Raw genomic sequence first — 11,740 nt, forward strand, 5'->3', positions numbered from 1 at the left:
CCCCCGGGATCCCCCTCCCCCGGGCCGCCCCCCGGGGCTCATCCCCGCCGCCCCTCGCCTTTCCGCCCCGCAGCAGTGCCCTCGGGGAGATGCCACCCCTCGGTCCCGCCCCCCGTCCCCCGTCCCCGCATCCATCGTCCCCGGGCTTCGGGCCCCCGGGCCCCGTGGCCGCCGCGGGACCGGGCGGGGGGCGGCAGACGGTCTGGTGGCCCCGGCGAGGCGCACCCCCGGCGGGGCAGGCGGCGGGGTTCGGTCGAGCCTCACGGGCAGAGCCCCTGGGACACATGGGGGAGGTAGGAGCGATGGGGAAGGGGGGGAGGAGGAGGGGGATCCTTCCAAGGTGTGTTTTACCCGTTGAGGGATCGCCCAGGTCTTTTGAGCGCGTCCCCAAGCGCGTTTCTGTCAGGGATCGATGGGATGCGTCTGGAAATGGTAGGGATGTGACAGCAAAATTAAAGAAAGAAGCTGATGTGCCTTTGAGGGGCCGAGTGTTTCACAGGGAACATCTCCCTCCACCATCAAGAACCAAACAGAAAGCACAGACCAAATCAGAAGGGAGCAGCTGAGCAACCAACGGGCGAGAGAAGAAAGTCAATGACAGAGAGACAGTTTCCACTCCAGGGCCTGAAATATGAGGAAGCAAGACAGTAATTTCCTCAGATCCTCAAAAACAATCAAACTTTTCATCATAAAGCGATGAGGAAAGACTATGACTGACCCTGGGAAAAAAAAAAATACCAGAAAGAAATAATAGAGACAGCACTGAGCTGTAACGCAACCTGCCACTGCATGAGGGATGGAAGCAGGTGACAAATGGACACAAAGTACCAAGCCTGAGCACGGCAGGATGGCCAGAACAGGTTGTGCCAACTTTGGACAGATATCTGAAGGGTCTGAGTCTGTTCTTCACTAAGCTTCCTGTGAGCTCCTGTGCCAATGAACCAGGCTGCTCCGAGCTTTCCCATGCCAGGATATTTGAGTCGTGTGTGAATTTGTGAGCATGCTTAGGAGAGTCAACAGGTTTTTCACATGTTTGGGAGTGATGTCGGTGTGTGTTTGGAGGATCAGCATGGGGATGGGGTTGTGTTAAGGCTTACTGTCACCGGGAGGTCGTGGTGTGGGAGGAGGGCACTGCGGGCAGTGGTGTCACAGCCGAGGTTTGTGTCAGACGCTGCAGCCCTGTGTGCCACCAGGCAGGCACACGCCAAACCCCCCGGCTTTTGTCCCTTTCATGTACATGGGGCTTTCTGTCAGAGATTATCCAGGCTCCTGTCACACTCCAGCCTTCTCATCTCTAGCTCTCACAGGACTTGTTCAAATCATCTGCGCAAACCCTGCTCAGTGATCCCTCACTCTCTCATGCCAAGAAACCCCCTGTGCAGACATGGTGGAGCAGCACAAGCCAGCCTTCAGCTTGTCTCGTCCTCTGTGCTTCCTTCCCTGCTTTCTCACCTGGAAGTAGCAGAGGGTAGAAAGCTCTGGAAGGGGCTACATCAGGCACACAGGCTCTCTCTGACCTTTTCAAATCCTGACGAATGTGTTTAGTATAATTGGGAAGCACAAAACAGAGGAGAAATTTCAACCAGGGAAAGGTCAGCTAAAGGGTGAAAATCCAAATGACGCAAACACTGAAAATCCCCCTGAAGAGTAAAACTACAGAAGGCAGCAAAAGGAGTCAGAAATATGAGAGAGGACAAAGAGCAGGATTTTGCAGGGACCAAGGAAACCTTGGTAGATATGGTGGGGGGAATCAGGAAAGCTGTCGAGACGATGGGAACAGAGAGCTCAAGGGCTGATGTCACTTGTACCTCACTCTTACGTGATATAAATTGAATGCCTTGTTTGGTTTCCTTTTCCAAGGAAAGCTAATGTAAAATTACATGGAAATTTGAGGGGAGAGATGGAATCAGGTGTTACTGGCTGTTATTTCTGTCTGGCAGTGATCACGTACAGATCATTTACACCCAGGAGTCCTGAGCCCAGGCAGGCCACTGCTGCTGGTTTTACTGTTGTTTCCTAAGGGAAGAGAGACCCATGTTGTTGCCTTGCTACCTGCAGAATCCTGTCTGTCTGTCTTTCTGTTAGTTGCCATGGATTTGACAAAATGACCAGATTCTAAAAGGTAAATAAGCTCCAACAAATTGTATGAAAAACAGCAGCCTGACAGAGGAATGAGATGCTTCCAATGCCTGTGCTGGAACAGAGCCTGTAGCCATGCTGCTGGGCAAAGCCCCACAGGTCAGAGCAGCCCATCCAGCAGGCCAAAAGATTAAGCAGAAAATGTTGGGAAAGCTGTGTTATTTTAGAAATGTAGCAAAGAGCTCTGATCTATGTAAAAAAAGCGATGTAATGTTAGAGAGTGGTGGGGGAGCCCACTGATGTAGACAGTAGAAGAAATTGCCCCTCACAGATGTGGCAAGCTGTGGAAGGGGTGCCATCAAGAGACCACAGCTGAAGGTATGGCAGTGGAAAGTACAAAACACACAGGAAAAAAGTCCACAGAAAACCCAGTTTCCTCTGCCCTACTGCTCACCAAACAAATGGTTAATAAGCTTTGGAATATCAGAGACATCCCAGAAGACTGGAAGAGAACTGTGCCCTGTGAATATTTGTAAAGAGCAAACAGAAGACCTGAAAAATTCTAGGCAAAGCAACAAAGAGCTGATATGAGATTCTCCAGTTAATGCCAATCAGCCTGGTTTGGAGGAAACTAATCTTGCTGCATAAACTTGTTTTGTTCTTGTCAGTCTTTGATGTGACTACAGGTTTGTTTGGGAAAGGTGATGGCTTAGATCTATCCAGGCTTCTGGAAGTGTTAATTTCCCAAAGCATGCTGATAAGAAAAAAAAGTGTTATGCAACATTAACAGAGCAGGAGGTTAAGTGAGCTGGTTAACTCCATTTAACGCCCTGTAAACACAAAGGAGGTCATCCCTGGAAGCCCACCATTGAGTGGCAGTGTTTGTCATGTGGATGCCCAGGAAGGAGTCCCGGGTCAGGTATGACTCACCATTTTATTCAGTGCTTGGTGAGCAGATATAGTTCATTCTGGCACAATTTACTGAGGGCACAAATATTGTTAGAGTGTTAAAAATAATGAGGATAGGACCAGGACAGAGTTGACCTGCCCCTTTCAGTAAGGTGGTCATTCTTATAAAATTTCTTATAAGAGTGTTGAGAGCAAATTGTACAGCCACGAAAAGGAAAAAAAAAAAAAAGCCCATGTCTACAGGAAACAACTTCCAGTCCTGAAAAGAGGTGCTCCAAAAAAGATGTGGGGGTTGTAACAGGCAGAAAACTGAACACAGAATCAGTGGTCCAGGCTGCAGCAATGAGTCTGAAGTGATTGCTGTCTTTGTAAGGACAGAAGTAAGGATGGCAAGCAAGGAGACGATTAAACCTCTCTGTGCGTCTGAGTAAGTCTCATGCTGGAAAACTGTACAGTGCTTTATGCTCCATATTTTAAAAATAACTTTGAATCAAAGGTGATCTGAAGGCTGGAGATCTCAGTAATTTAAAGAGGTCAACCTGTTTAATATATCAAAAAGCAGAACGAGACATGACTTGCTTGCAGTATCACTCCTTTCCTGGAGAAACTCTACCAAATATTCTGGCAGAGAATAACAAGAGCCAGTCACTGGAGAGTGATTAATCATAGAAACAAACTACCTAGTGAAGTGCAAGATCCTCTCTCTTCTGGAGTCTTTGAATCACAACCGGAGGCCTGTCTGGAAGACAGTTCCTGGTCTGCAGAATCCTGAGGGCTGTGAGAGCAGATCAGAGGAAGAATTACCATGCAGTTACCCTCAAGCAGCTGATACTGGGCTGATTTGAAGTGTAACCCCTGTGTGCATTAGCCCAGTACAAACTAAAGGGTTAAAAGCCTTCTGTATCATGTTGGTATCCAAGAGAGTCATGGCAGCCTCCCTTGTCCTTACAGTGTTTTTGTCTCAGAGCCCGTGTTACACACAGTTGTGAAAAATCGTCTCATGAGATGTGACTCTGCTATGTTTGGAGAGGGACTGGTGAAAAAAATGTCTTCAGTGTTTTGACAAGTTATTTGGATTCTGTGGTGGTGAAGAAAGGAACAACCTAGAATGAGCCCGTACAGCTCTACAGCTTTAAAGTGGGACAGTGAGTAGAGAGGAAAGAAAGTGGATCCATAGCACAAACAGAATGGAGGTTTCTTTCTGTAAAGATCAGAGCGAGATCAGAAGAGAGGGATGATGTTAGGGGGTGGTTACAGCTAGGATCAGAAATCCCAAACATTCAGAAATAACAACACAGAACGTCTCCGTGTCACAAGATTTATCTTAAAATTATGAAATGTCGTACAGACTTGCTTTCATCTGCACTCTTCGCCTCCTACTTTCGGCTCTTTTGGTTACATGAAAATCACATTTCACAGTTTCCCTGTGACCATAAAGATAGGTGTTTGCTTTGTGAGGAAAGCAAAAGCACAGAAGTTACTGACTCCAGGAGGCTGGGATTTAATTTCAACACCCAGCACTCCAATCTAGGGATGAGGCCAAAGTTTTGCTAAGTTGTGGAGATGTTACCCATGACTTTTGCACCCGTGAAGACAATGACCTTCTCATTTGGAGAGCACAGGATCTGAGTCATGAAAAGGACCTTCTGGTCTTCGCCCTTGATGCAGGATAAAAAAGGAGCAGACAAAAACATGGGCACCCAGCACACAGGACATAGGAGCTGGGGCCAAAGTGGAGAAGGAGCCAGAGAGAGCATCATGTAGCTAGGATGCTCAGGCTGCCAGGCTTTATCTGACTAATAATGAAAGGCAGCAAGCGTGTCAGAGAGTGTGAGAGAAACAGATCGATAGAGAGATAAAACTGAGATGGAAGGAGCCGGCAAGGGGGTGGGGAAGAGAGTAATAAAACACTACAAATCAGCAGGGTTACGTTTGAACCTGATTTGAATGCACCCTGCACTGGTGTAAGTGAAGACAGCAGGTGTGAGGCTACGGTGAATCAGGCCTAAATACAGAAACAGGGAGGGAAGAGCAGGGAGGAGATGGTGCCCTTGTCAATATTGCCCTGTAACCTGCCTTCACAGCACTCAGCCAACATTACCTGCCCTGCCTCTCCTTTCATCCTGCTGTATGGAAATATTGCTGGCTCTGAGAATACACACAGATAGACTTTCCTGCTTCCCTGGGTCATCATGATCTTCCTGTAGAAATGCCTGTTGGTGTCTTGGTCCCATTTTACCTGACTTGAGCAGAGGAAATGCTCCTCCCTGCTTCATTCATTGGGGACCCAGGGTAGCTTCCAGCAATGCCCTGAGCCACCAGGTGTGAGGCACTTTCCTGGGAGAGCTCACTGACTGTGCCCTTGCTCAGTTACCAATGGAGGATAAACAGAGAAGTTTCTTTGCTCAGCTTCAGATTTTTGAGGCAAAGGATACTGTGACATCTCAAAGCTAAGATGGTCAGAGCACATAAATGAAAATGTGCCCTACAAGAGCAGGACTGAGGGTTTGGGTGCCCTCCCCTCTCAGGGCACGTGTTTGTTTCTCTGGCCCAGCACTCAGACCTGTTTTGTTCCTTATGCCTGGAATTAGTTTTAAGTGATGTCCGCCTAATCTTCGTGGCACGATCATTACCGTTAGAAGTTCAGTTTTTCACACTGACCATCACTGTCCACACTGTTCCCTCCTTCTGTCAGCAGCCTCAGTGAGGAGACCAAACACTAAAGGAGCCTTAGGGACTGAAGAGGATGACCCGGAGCTGTACAAATGAGCTTGGGAGACAACGACCCAACTCCCCAAGGCAGCCACGGGTTATGTTTTCTAGCTCTGAAATTGTGTTTGGAGCAGAACTGTACCCCAAAGGAGCCTTCTCCATGACTCAGCCACAGCAGCTGTGTGACAAGGACTGGAGTCAAAGCAAGAGAAGAGAGTTGTTGATACTGGCAAGTAAAACCTTAACAAACGTAGACTTTACCCACATGAAGATTTCAAGATGTTACACTTATTTCAAGATGTTACACTTACAGAAGTCTGGCAAAGCACAAGTCAACTGCCTTTAATATGTGCTAAACTGATCCAGCTGAAGACCAAATCTCTTGCTGGCAGTCACGTGCTGGAGTGCAAACTTGCCCTGATGGCTCTACGATTTTAACATCCTAAAACCATGCTGCATAGATTGTATCGAGCTCCCATCAGTTTGTCGCCTCTTTTTCTTTCACGGAAAATCATTGTGGGTTTCCGAAGGAGCCAGCCATGAGGAAATTGGTGATGCGCTGGAAACTCCTGGCCAAACAGCTTAATATTGCTTATTGAAATGCGAGCTGACTGCACTCCTCCCAGTCCCCTCACAACTCACCTCTGCCTACCATGTGATTTATACAAGATGAGAAGAGCTCTGGAGGTGTGGGTGGTTTTTTCCCCAAATGACCCCCAAATGAGTTTCTATTCTCTCTCACCTGGCACAGGGAACCGTGCCCTCAACAATGACCGCATTGCTGTAACTCATACACCCACGAAGAGGTACTTAAGGTGCACTATAAACATTTCTATCCTTGTGGAGCGTTTAAACTACCTTTTTATGGCCATACCCTGCCTGCATCAGGGATGCATTTCTTGACAAGTGCGATGGTTAATGATTCAGCAGATAGTAAAGTCATTTTTTTGTAAAAATTAATGCAGTAGAGGAGGGGAGGCATGCAGGGATTTAAGAAACACACAGCTTAAATACATAAGTACAGTGCTTTGCAACATAAGATTTTTTTACATTTACATATCCCCAAAACGCTGCCCAAAATAGTGAGATCTTAATGGTGTGAAAGTAAAAATGAGAGCGATGTGTGGGCACACACAAGGTATTCCATGCACCTCTTTTAATTCTGGTGTGGTACTTATAGAATAGATCATTGAGATGTGAAAACCACCATGCCATATAGTAGTGCATCTGTTTTCTCACCAGTTATTTCAACATTTATCATAGAATCACAGAATGGTTTGGGTTGGAAGGGACCTTAAAAATCATCTTGTTCCAACACCCCTGCGGGAGGCAGGGAGGTGTGCTATTAGACCACGCTGCTAATCAGTCCTGGCCTGGAACATTTCCAGGTGTAGGGATGAAGAGCAGATATTCACCAGACTGGCAAGACCCTTAAACACGTGGATATTCACCTGGCAGCGATTGCCTTGCTGGGACACATCTCACTGTGGCTGAGCATCCAGAGGAGGGGTCATGAAAAATAAGAGAACAGTGAGCAGACGCTGCGGGTGAGCAGGGCAGGGCATGAACACAGTGCAGAATGGAGCTGAGCGCCGGCTGGTGCCTCTGACCGGCAGCGCCAAGGCACACCGTGCTGGCCCGGGGACGTCAACGCTGCCATGGCAGGGTGACAAGGGCGGCCGGGAGTGGCGGGAATAGCCCGGCATGGCCGGGAATGGCCCGGGAATAGCCCGGGATGGCCGGAGGAGGCGGCGCAGGGACGAGGCGGCCGCGGCCGGCAGCGCTCAGCCCCGCCAGCGGGGGGCGCCCTGGCGGCGGGACTGCGCCGCCGCGCGGCGCCCGGCCCGACCAATGGAGAAGCGGCGGGGGCGGGACAAGCCGCCGGCTCCGCCAATGGGCGGCGGGTGCGCGTCACACGCGGAAGCGGCCGCTGTGCGCCGGCGGTGTCGGGCGGGCGCGCGGGGCCGGCCGGGAGCGGCCGGGCCGGGGCTGCGGGGGGCGAGCGAGCGGCCGCGCCGGGCCGGGCCGGGCCCCGCCATGGCGGCCGAGGGGAAGGTGACGGGGCAGAGCCAGGAGCAGTTCCTGCTGCTGGCCAAGGCGGCCCGCGGCGCCGCGCTCGCCAGCCTGATCCACCAGGTGCTGGAGGCCCCGGGCATCTACGTGTTCGGGGAGCTGCTGGACATGCCCGCCGTCCGCGAGGTGAGACCCGCCCGGCCCCGCGGCCCCGCCGGGCCCTGCCCGCGGCCCGCCGGCGCCGCCTGACCCTGTGTCCCCGCAGCTGGCCGACAGCGAGTTCTCCCCCGTGTTCCGCCTCCTCACCATCTTCGCCTACGGCACCTACGCGGACTACCTGGGTGAGCCGGCCCCGAGCCCCCCGGCCCGGTGCCGGGGATCCCGCGGGGCGGGAAACGCGCCCAGGGCCTCCCCGGTCCGGCAGCACCCCGCGCAGCCAGGGCTGAGCCCCCGGCCCGAAACACGCCCGGCTGGGCTTTGGGCCCCAGACCAGCGGCGTGCCTGGCTGAGATTAACGCTGCCATTTGCCACCTGCCAAGGAGCATCCTGACAGAGACGTTTCTGAGGGGCCAGGGGGGGGAATTAGATATCCATTGGGATGTGCAGACCCGCATAAATAACCATGGGACAGCTAAAAATGCTGAGTTGAGAGTGGCAGGGAGAAAGGCTGCTCAGAAAAGGTCTTTTGAGCCGAGAATTGATGGGGATGGCTTGGCAAGACGAAGCACCACTTGGGGGATTGGTGTGCAGACGTTTTAAGAGACGGGTGTGGTACAGATGCTTCTGTGCAGAACTGGGAAACGAGGCATAAATTCTAATACTCCATTCTTTCCCCTGGTGACAGCTGAAGCAGCAAACCTCCCTCCCTTGACAGAGGCCCAGAAGAACAAACTGAGGCACCTGTCAGTCGTCACTCTGGCTGCCAAGATCAAGGTAGTGGCCCTGTTTTTCCTGAGTTCTCCTCCCCCCGGGATGGTCTCTTGCTAGTTACCGTCGTGTTTCCGCAGTGCATCCCCTACTCAGTGCTGCTGGAGCAGTTGCAGCTGAAGAATGTCCGGCAGCTGGAGGACCTGGTGATTGAGGCTGTGTACGCAGATGTGCTGCGAGGGAGCTTGGATCAACGGAACCAGCGCCTGGAGGTGGATTACAGCATTGGGAGGGACATCCGCAGGGAGGAGCTTAGCACCATCACCCGCACATTGCAGGAGTGGTGAGGAGGAAGCCCCCAGTACTAACACCCCAAAAAAGGTTGCAGGAGTGGCCTGTGGCTTCCCTGGATCCTTTGTGTGTCGCTAAGGCTGGGTGGTGTTGGGAGGTGACCTACTTGATCCCCTTTCCCATACTCCAATGGAAAGTAATTTTCCAGAAATAATTCCCCTGTTTGTGTCTAGAGGGGTGATGGGGATGCAGCAGCCTTTGCACGGCGCTGGCTGCTGGCAGGAGGTTTCCTGAGTGTTTATCTGTAGTTCTTAACCCAGCATGGTTTGTTACCTGTCCCCCTCCCACATAATAACATAATTCCTTGCGTTATTACATCAGTCTCCTGCCCCTGTATCTTCCCTGTCTGGCACAGCTGTCACATTGCAGTGTTTTTGGAGTTGAAATCTGCTGTCTGTGCCATTTGTCTCTGCGCTGTGCCCATTCCCTGGCCCGTTCAGCTGTGGGTCTCCTCTCCAGGTGCCAGGGCTGCGAGGTTGTGCTGTCGGGCATCGAGGAGCAGGTCAGCCGTGCCAACCAGCACAAAGAGCAGCAGCTGGCCCTGAAGCAGCAGATCGAGAGCGAGGTGAGTGGGTGCAGCAGGGAGCAGCCAAAGCCCCTCGCCTTAAAACAGCTAGAGCCAGTGTCCTGTGGTTGTTACAGTCTTTGCTGAAGCGAGGCATTCTTTAGTTCCTTAGGCCAGACCCCCCAGGGACTTCTGCCTGAAGAAGAGTCCTAAATCAGCTTAATGCTTCTCTGCAGTGCAGGGGCCTGGACAGATGTTGGCTCTTTTGCTTGATGTGAGCTTGCAGCTCTTAGCTCCAGGGCTTCCTTTAGAAACACATTTTTAAAAAACTCAAAGTGCAGCTAAAAAACCCATGGCCAAAAAGTCACAGTTTTGGGAAACCCATTATCTGTTGCTGTGCTGCTGTTGCAGGTGGCAAACCTGAAGAAGACCATTAAAGTGACAACGGCAGCTGCTGCAGCAGCCACGTCCCAGGACCCAGAGCAGCACCTCACGGAGCTCAGGGAGCCGGCCCCTGGCACCAACCAGCGCCAGGCGAGCAAGAAAACCTCCAAAGCCAAAGGGTGAGCAGTGCAGGCAGAGTGTGTGTGTGTGGGAACATCAGTGCACTTTTCTCTGTGCACTTAGGAAGGGAGATACGAACCTGAGTGTCCACTTTGAACTTTTCTTTTTCTTTTTTTTTTCCTTGTGCCCGCAGGCTCCGGGGCAGCACGAAGATTTGGTCTAAATCAAACTAGTTGGATCTCCCTTCACAACTGGGAGGGTGAGAGGAAGAGATTCGGGGGATGGAGGGGTAGCAGGGGTCCCAAGTGTGATGCTTCTGAGCTCTTCTCTGAAATTCATCTTGCCAGCTAACTCTCCTGCATGTTTGTTCTCTTTCCTTTCTCCTTTACCGACCTTCCAGGCAGCGTCTCCCTCCTTTTCATCGCAGCATTTCACACTCTGAGCTTCAGGTTGTACGCGTTGCTGTTTCCCCAACCGCTCAAGCCCCCGTCGCCACGGCCACGTGTGTCTCTCTTTCTCTCTCCCTGTCTTTTGACAGGTCAATTTCAGGAGCCATAAAGGTGTGACAGTCACCTTGGCACCCCCAGGGCATCACAAAAGCTTGGAAAGAGGGTGCTGGTGCGCAGCAGTCGTTTTGGCTCTATGAGACACCCCTGGGATCTTTGCTCCAGGACACCGTCTTTGATTGTTTAATCTTTGTTTTGCTAGGTGGGAGGGTAGTTTTTGAAGGGATTCTTTTAAAAATATAAAAATATATTATAAATATCTATAAAACAATAAAAATATAGATCTATGGACATATCTATACAAACCTGTGCTCCTGTGGGCGGCATCTCTTTGCCTTGTATGCCAGTTCTGGAGGTTCCAAAATAAGCTGTGATATTAAGAGCCTTTGTCCCATTTTGGGGTGGAATATCCTCAAAATACTAGGTTCCCTTTTCAAAGGTAGTGCCACAGTGTCTCTGTTGGGATGAGAGTCCATAAAACAGAAATTAATCATAAATCTTATTTAAAGTGTTTCTTGTGTGGTTGATTTTCCTCTAGACTCTTCAAAAGGTGATTTTCAGGTAGTCTCAGAGGAAGGTGCAGTGCCTGAGGAAAAAGTCCTTATTTGTGTCAATACTGTGTGTCTTGTGATCCTGGGCAGAATGGAAAATGATGTGGGGACTTGCCTGACAGGTGAAGGTAACAGAGTCAGTGCCCACATGTGTGAGTTCTCACAGGATAGATGCTGCACAAGCTGTTCTCGGGTGGAAAAAAAAATCCAAATCAGTCAAAGTGACTCCTGTGAGATGCCCAGGAAAAAAACTAACTCGGGTTCTTCAAAGGATGCCTCCTGGAGGCTGGCTTGGAGCCGAGTCAGACGGGTGTCAGTGTCACACTGCCTCTCCACGACATGTAGCTGATGTAAATGTAAATTGACACCATGACTCCCACCCCCGCTTGGTTCTGCGCCTTGTGCCAAGACTAAAATTTGATTCCCTGAACCTGTATGAGCAAACCACAAAAAAAATAATTCAGTGAAGGAAAGCTGGGAGCTCTGTCTCTATGGGGCCTTGTTGGGGTCGCTGGCTGGGGTGGGTTTGCTCCTGGGTCAGCTCCCTGTGCAGACAGGTGAGAGCTGGAGTCGAGGCAATGTAGGTGTGAGCAAGTCTTGTGAAGGGGAGGGGGGTGAGTCTGAGCCTGTTTCGGTGGTAGCAAGGTGCCATCTGAGATCTCAAACCCCACAAAGTGCAGGTTTAATGCAGTATCCCTGCTTTGCTAATTCCAGGCTGCTGTAATACAGTGCTGACTGTCAGC

General features: G+C 50.9%; 1 protein-coding gene across 2 annotated transcripts; it reads left to right on the forward strand.

The window, feature by feature from the left end:
• Nucleotides 1-7,653: 7,653 nt before the first annotated feature.
• COPS7A (COP9 signalosome subunit 7A) lies at nt 7,654-10,948 on the forward strand. 2 transcript variants are annotated; one of them, XM_041463994.1, is made up of 8 exons: nt 7,654-7,899; nt 7,979-8,054; nt 8,558-8,646; nt 8,721-8,923; nt 9,391-9,496; nt 9,848-9,999; nt 10,134-10,199; nt 10,341-10,948. In XM_041463994.1, the coding sequence occupies exons 1-7, from the start codon at nt 7,738-7,740 to the stop codon at nt 10,171-10,173; spliced, it is 828 nt and encodes a 275-aa protein (XP_041319928.1). In that variant the 5' UTR covers nt 7,654-7,737; the 3' UTR covers nt 10,174-10,199; nt 10,341-10,948. The 2 variants fall into 2 exon arrangements, with proteins under 2 accessions (XP_041319928.1, XP_041319929.1); XM_041463995.1 differs by having other exon boundaries at nt 7,666-7,899; nt 10,479-10,948.
• The last annotated feature ends 792 nt before the right edge of the window (nt 10,949-11,740 follow it).

Source organism: Pyrgilauda ruficollis, unplaced genomic scaffold (genome assembly GCF_017590135.1).
Source record: "Pyrgilauda ruficollis isolate IOZ18807 unplaced genomic scaffold, ASM1759013v1 scaffold17, whole genome shotgun sequence".
Taxonomy (NCBI): Eukaryota; Metazoa; Chordata; class Aves; order Passeriformes; family Passeridae; genus Pyrgilauda; species Pyrgilauda ruficollis.

Coding starts and splice junctions, on each gene's coding strand:
- COPS7A (XM_041463994.1), top strand. CDS start 7,738: ATGGCGGCCGAGGGGAAGGTGACGGGGCAGAGCCAGGAGCAGTTCCTG. Junction 8,647..8,720: donor CTCTGGCTGCCAAGATCAAG/GTAGTGGCCCTG, acceptor GTGTTTCCGCAG/TGCATCCCCTACTCAGTGCT. Junction 8,924..9,390: donor ACCCGCACATTGCAGGAGTG/GTGAGGAGGAAG, acceptor TCTCCTCTCCAG/GTGCCAGGGCTGCGAGGTTG.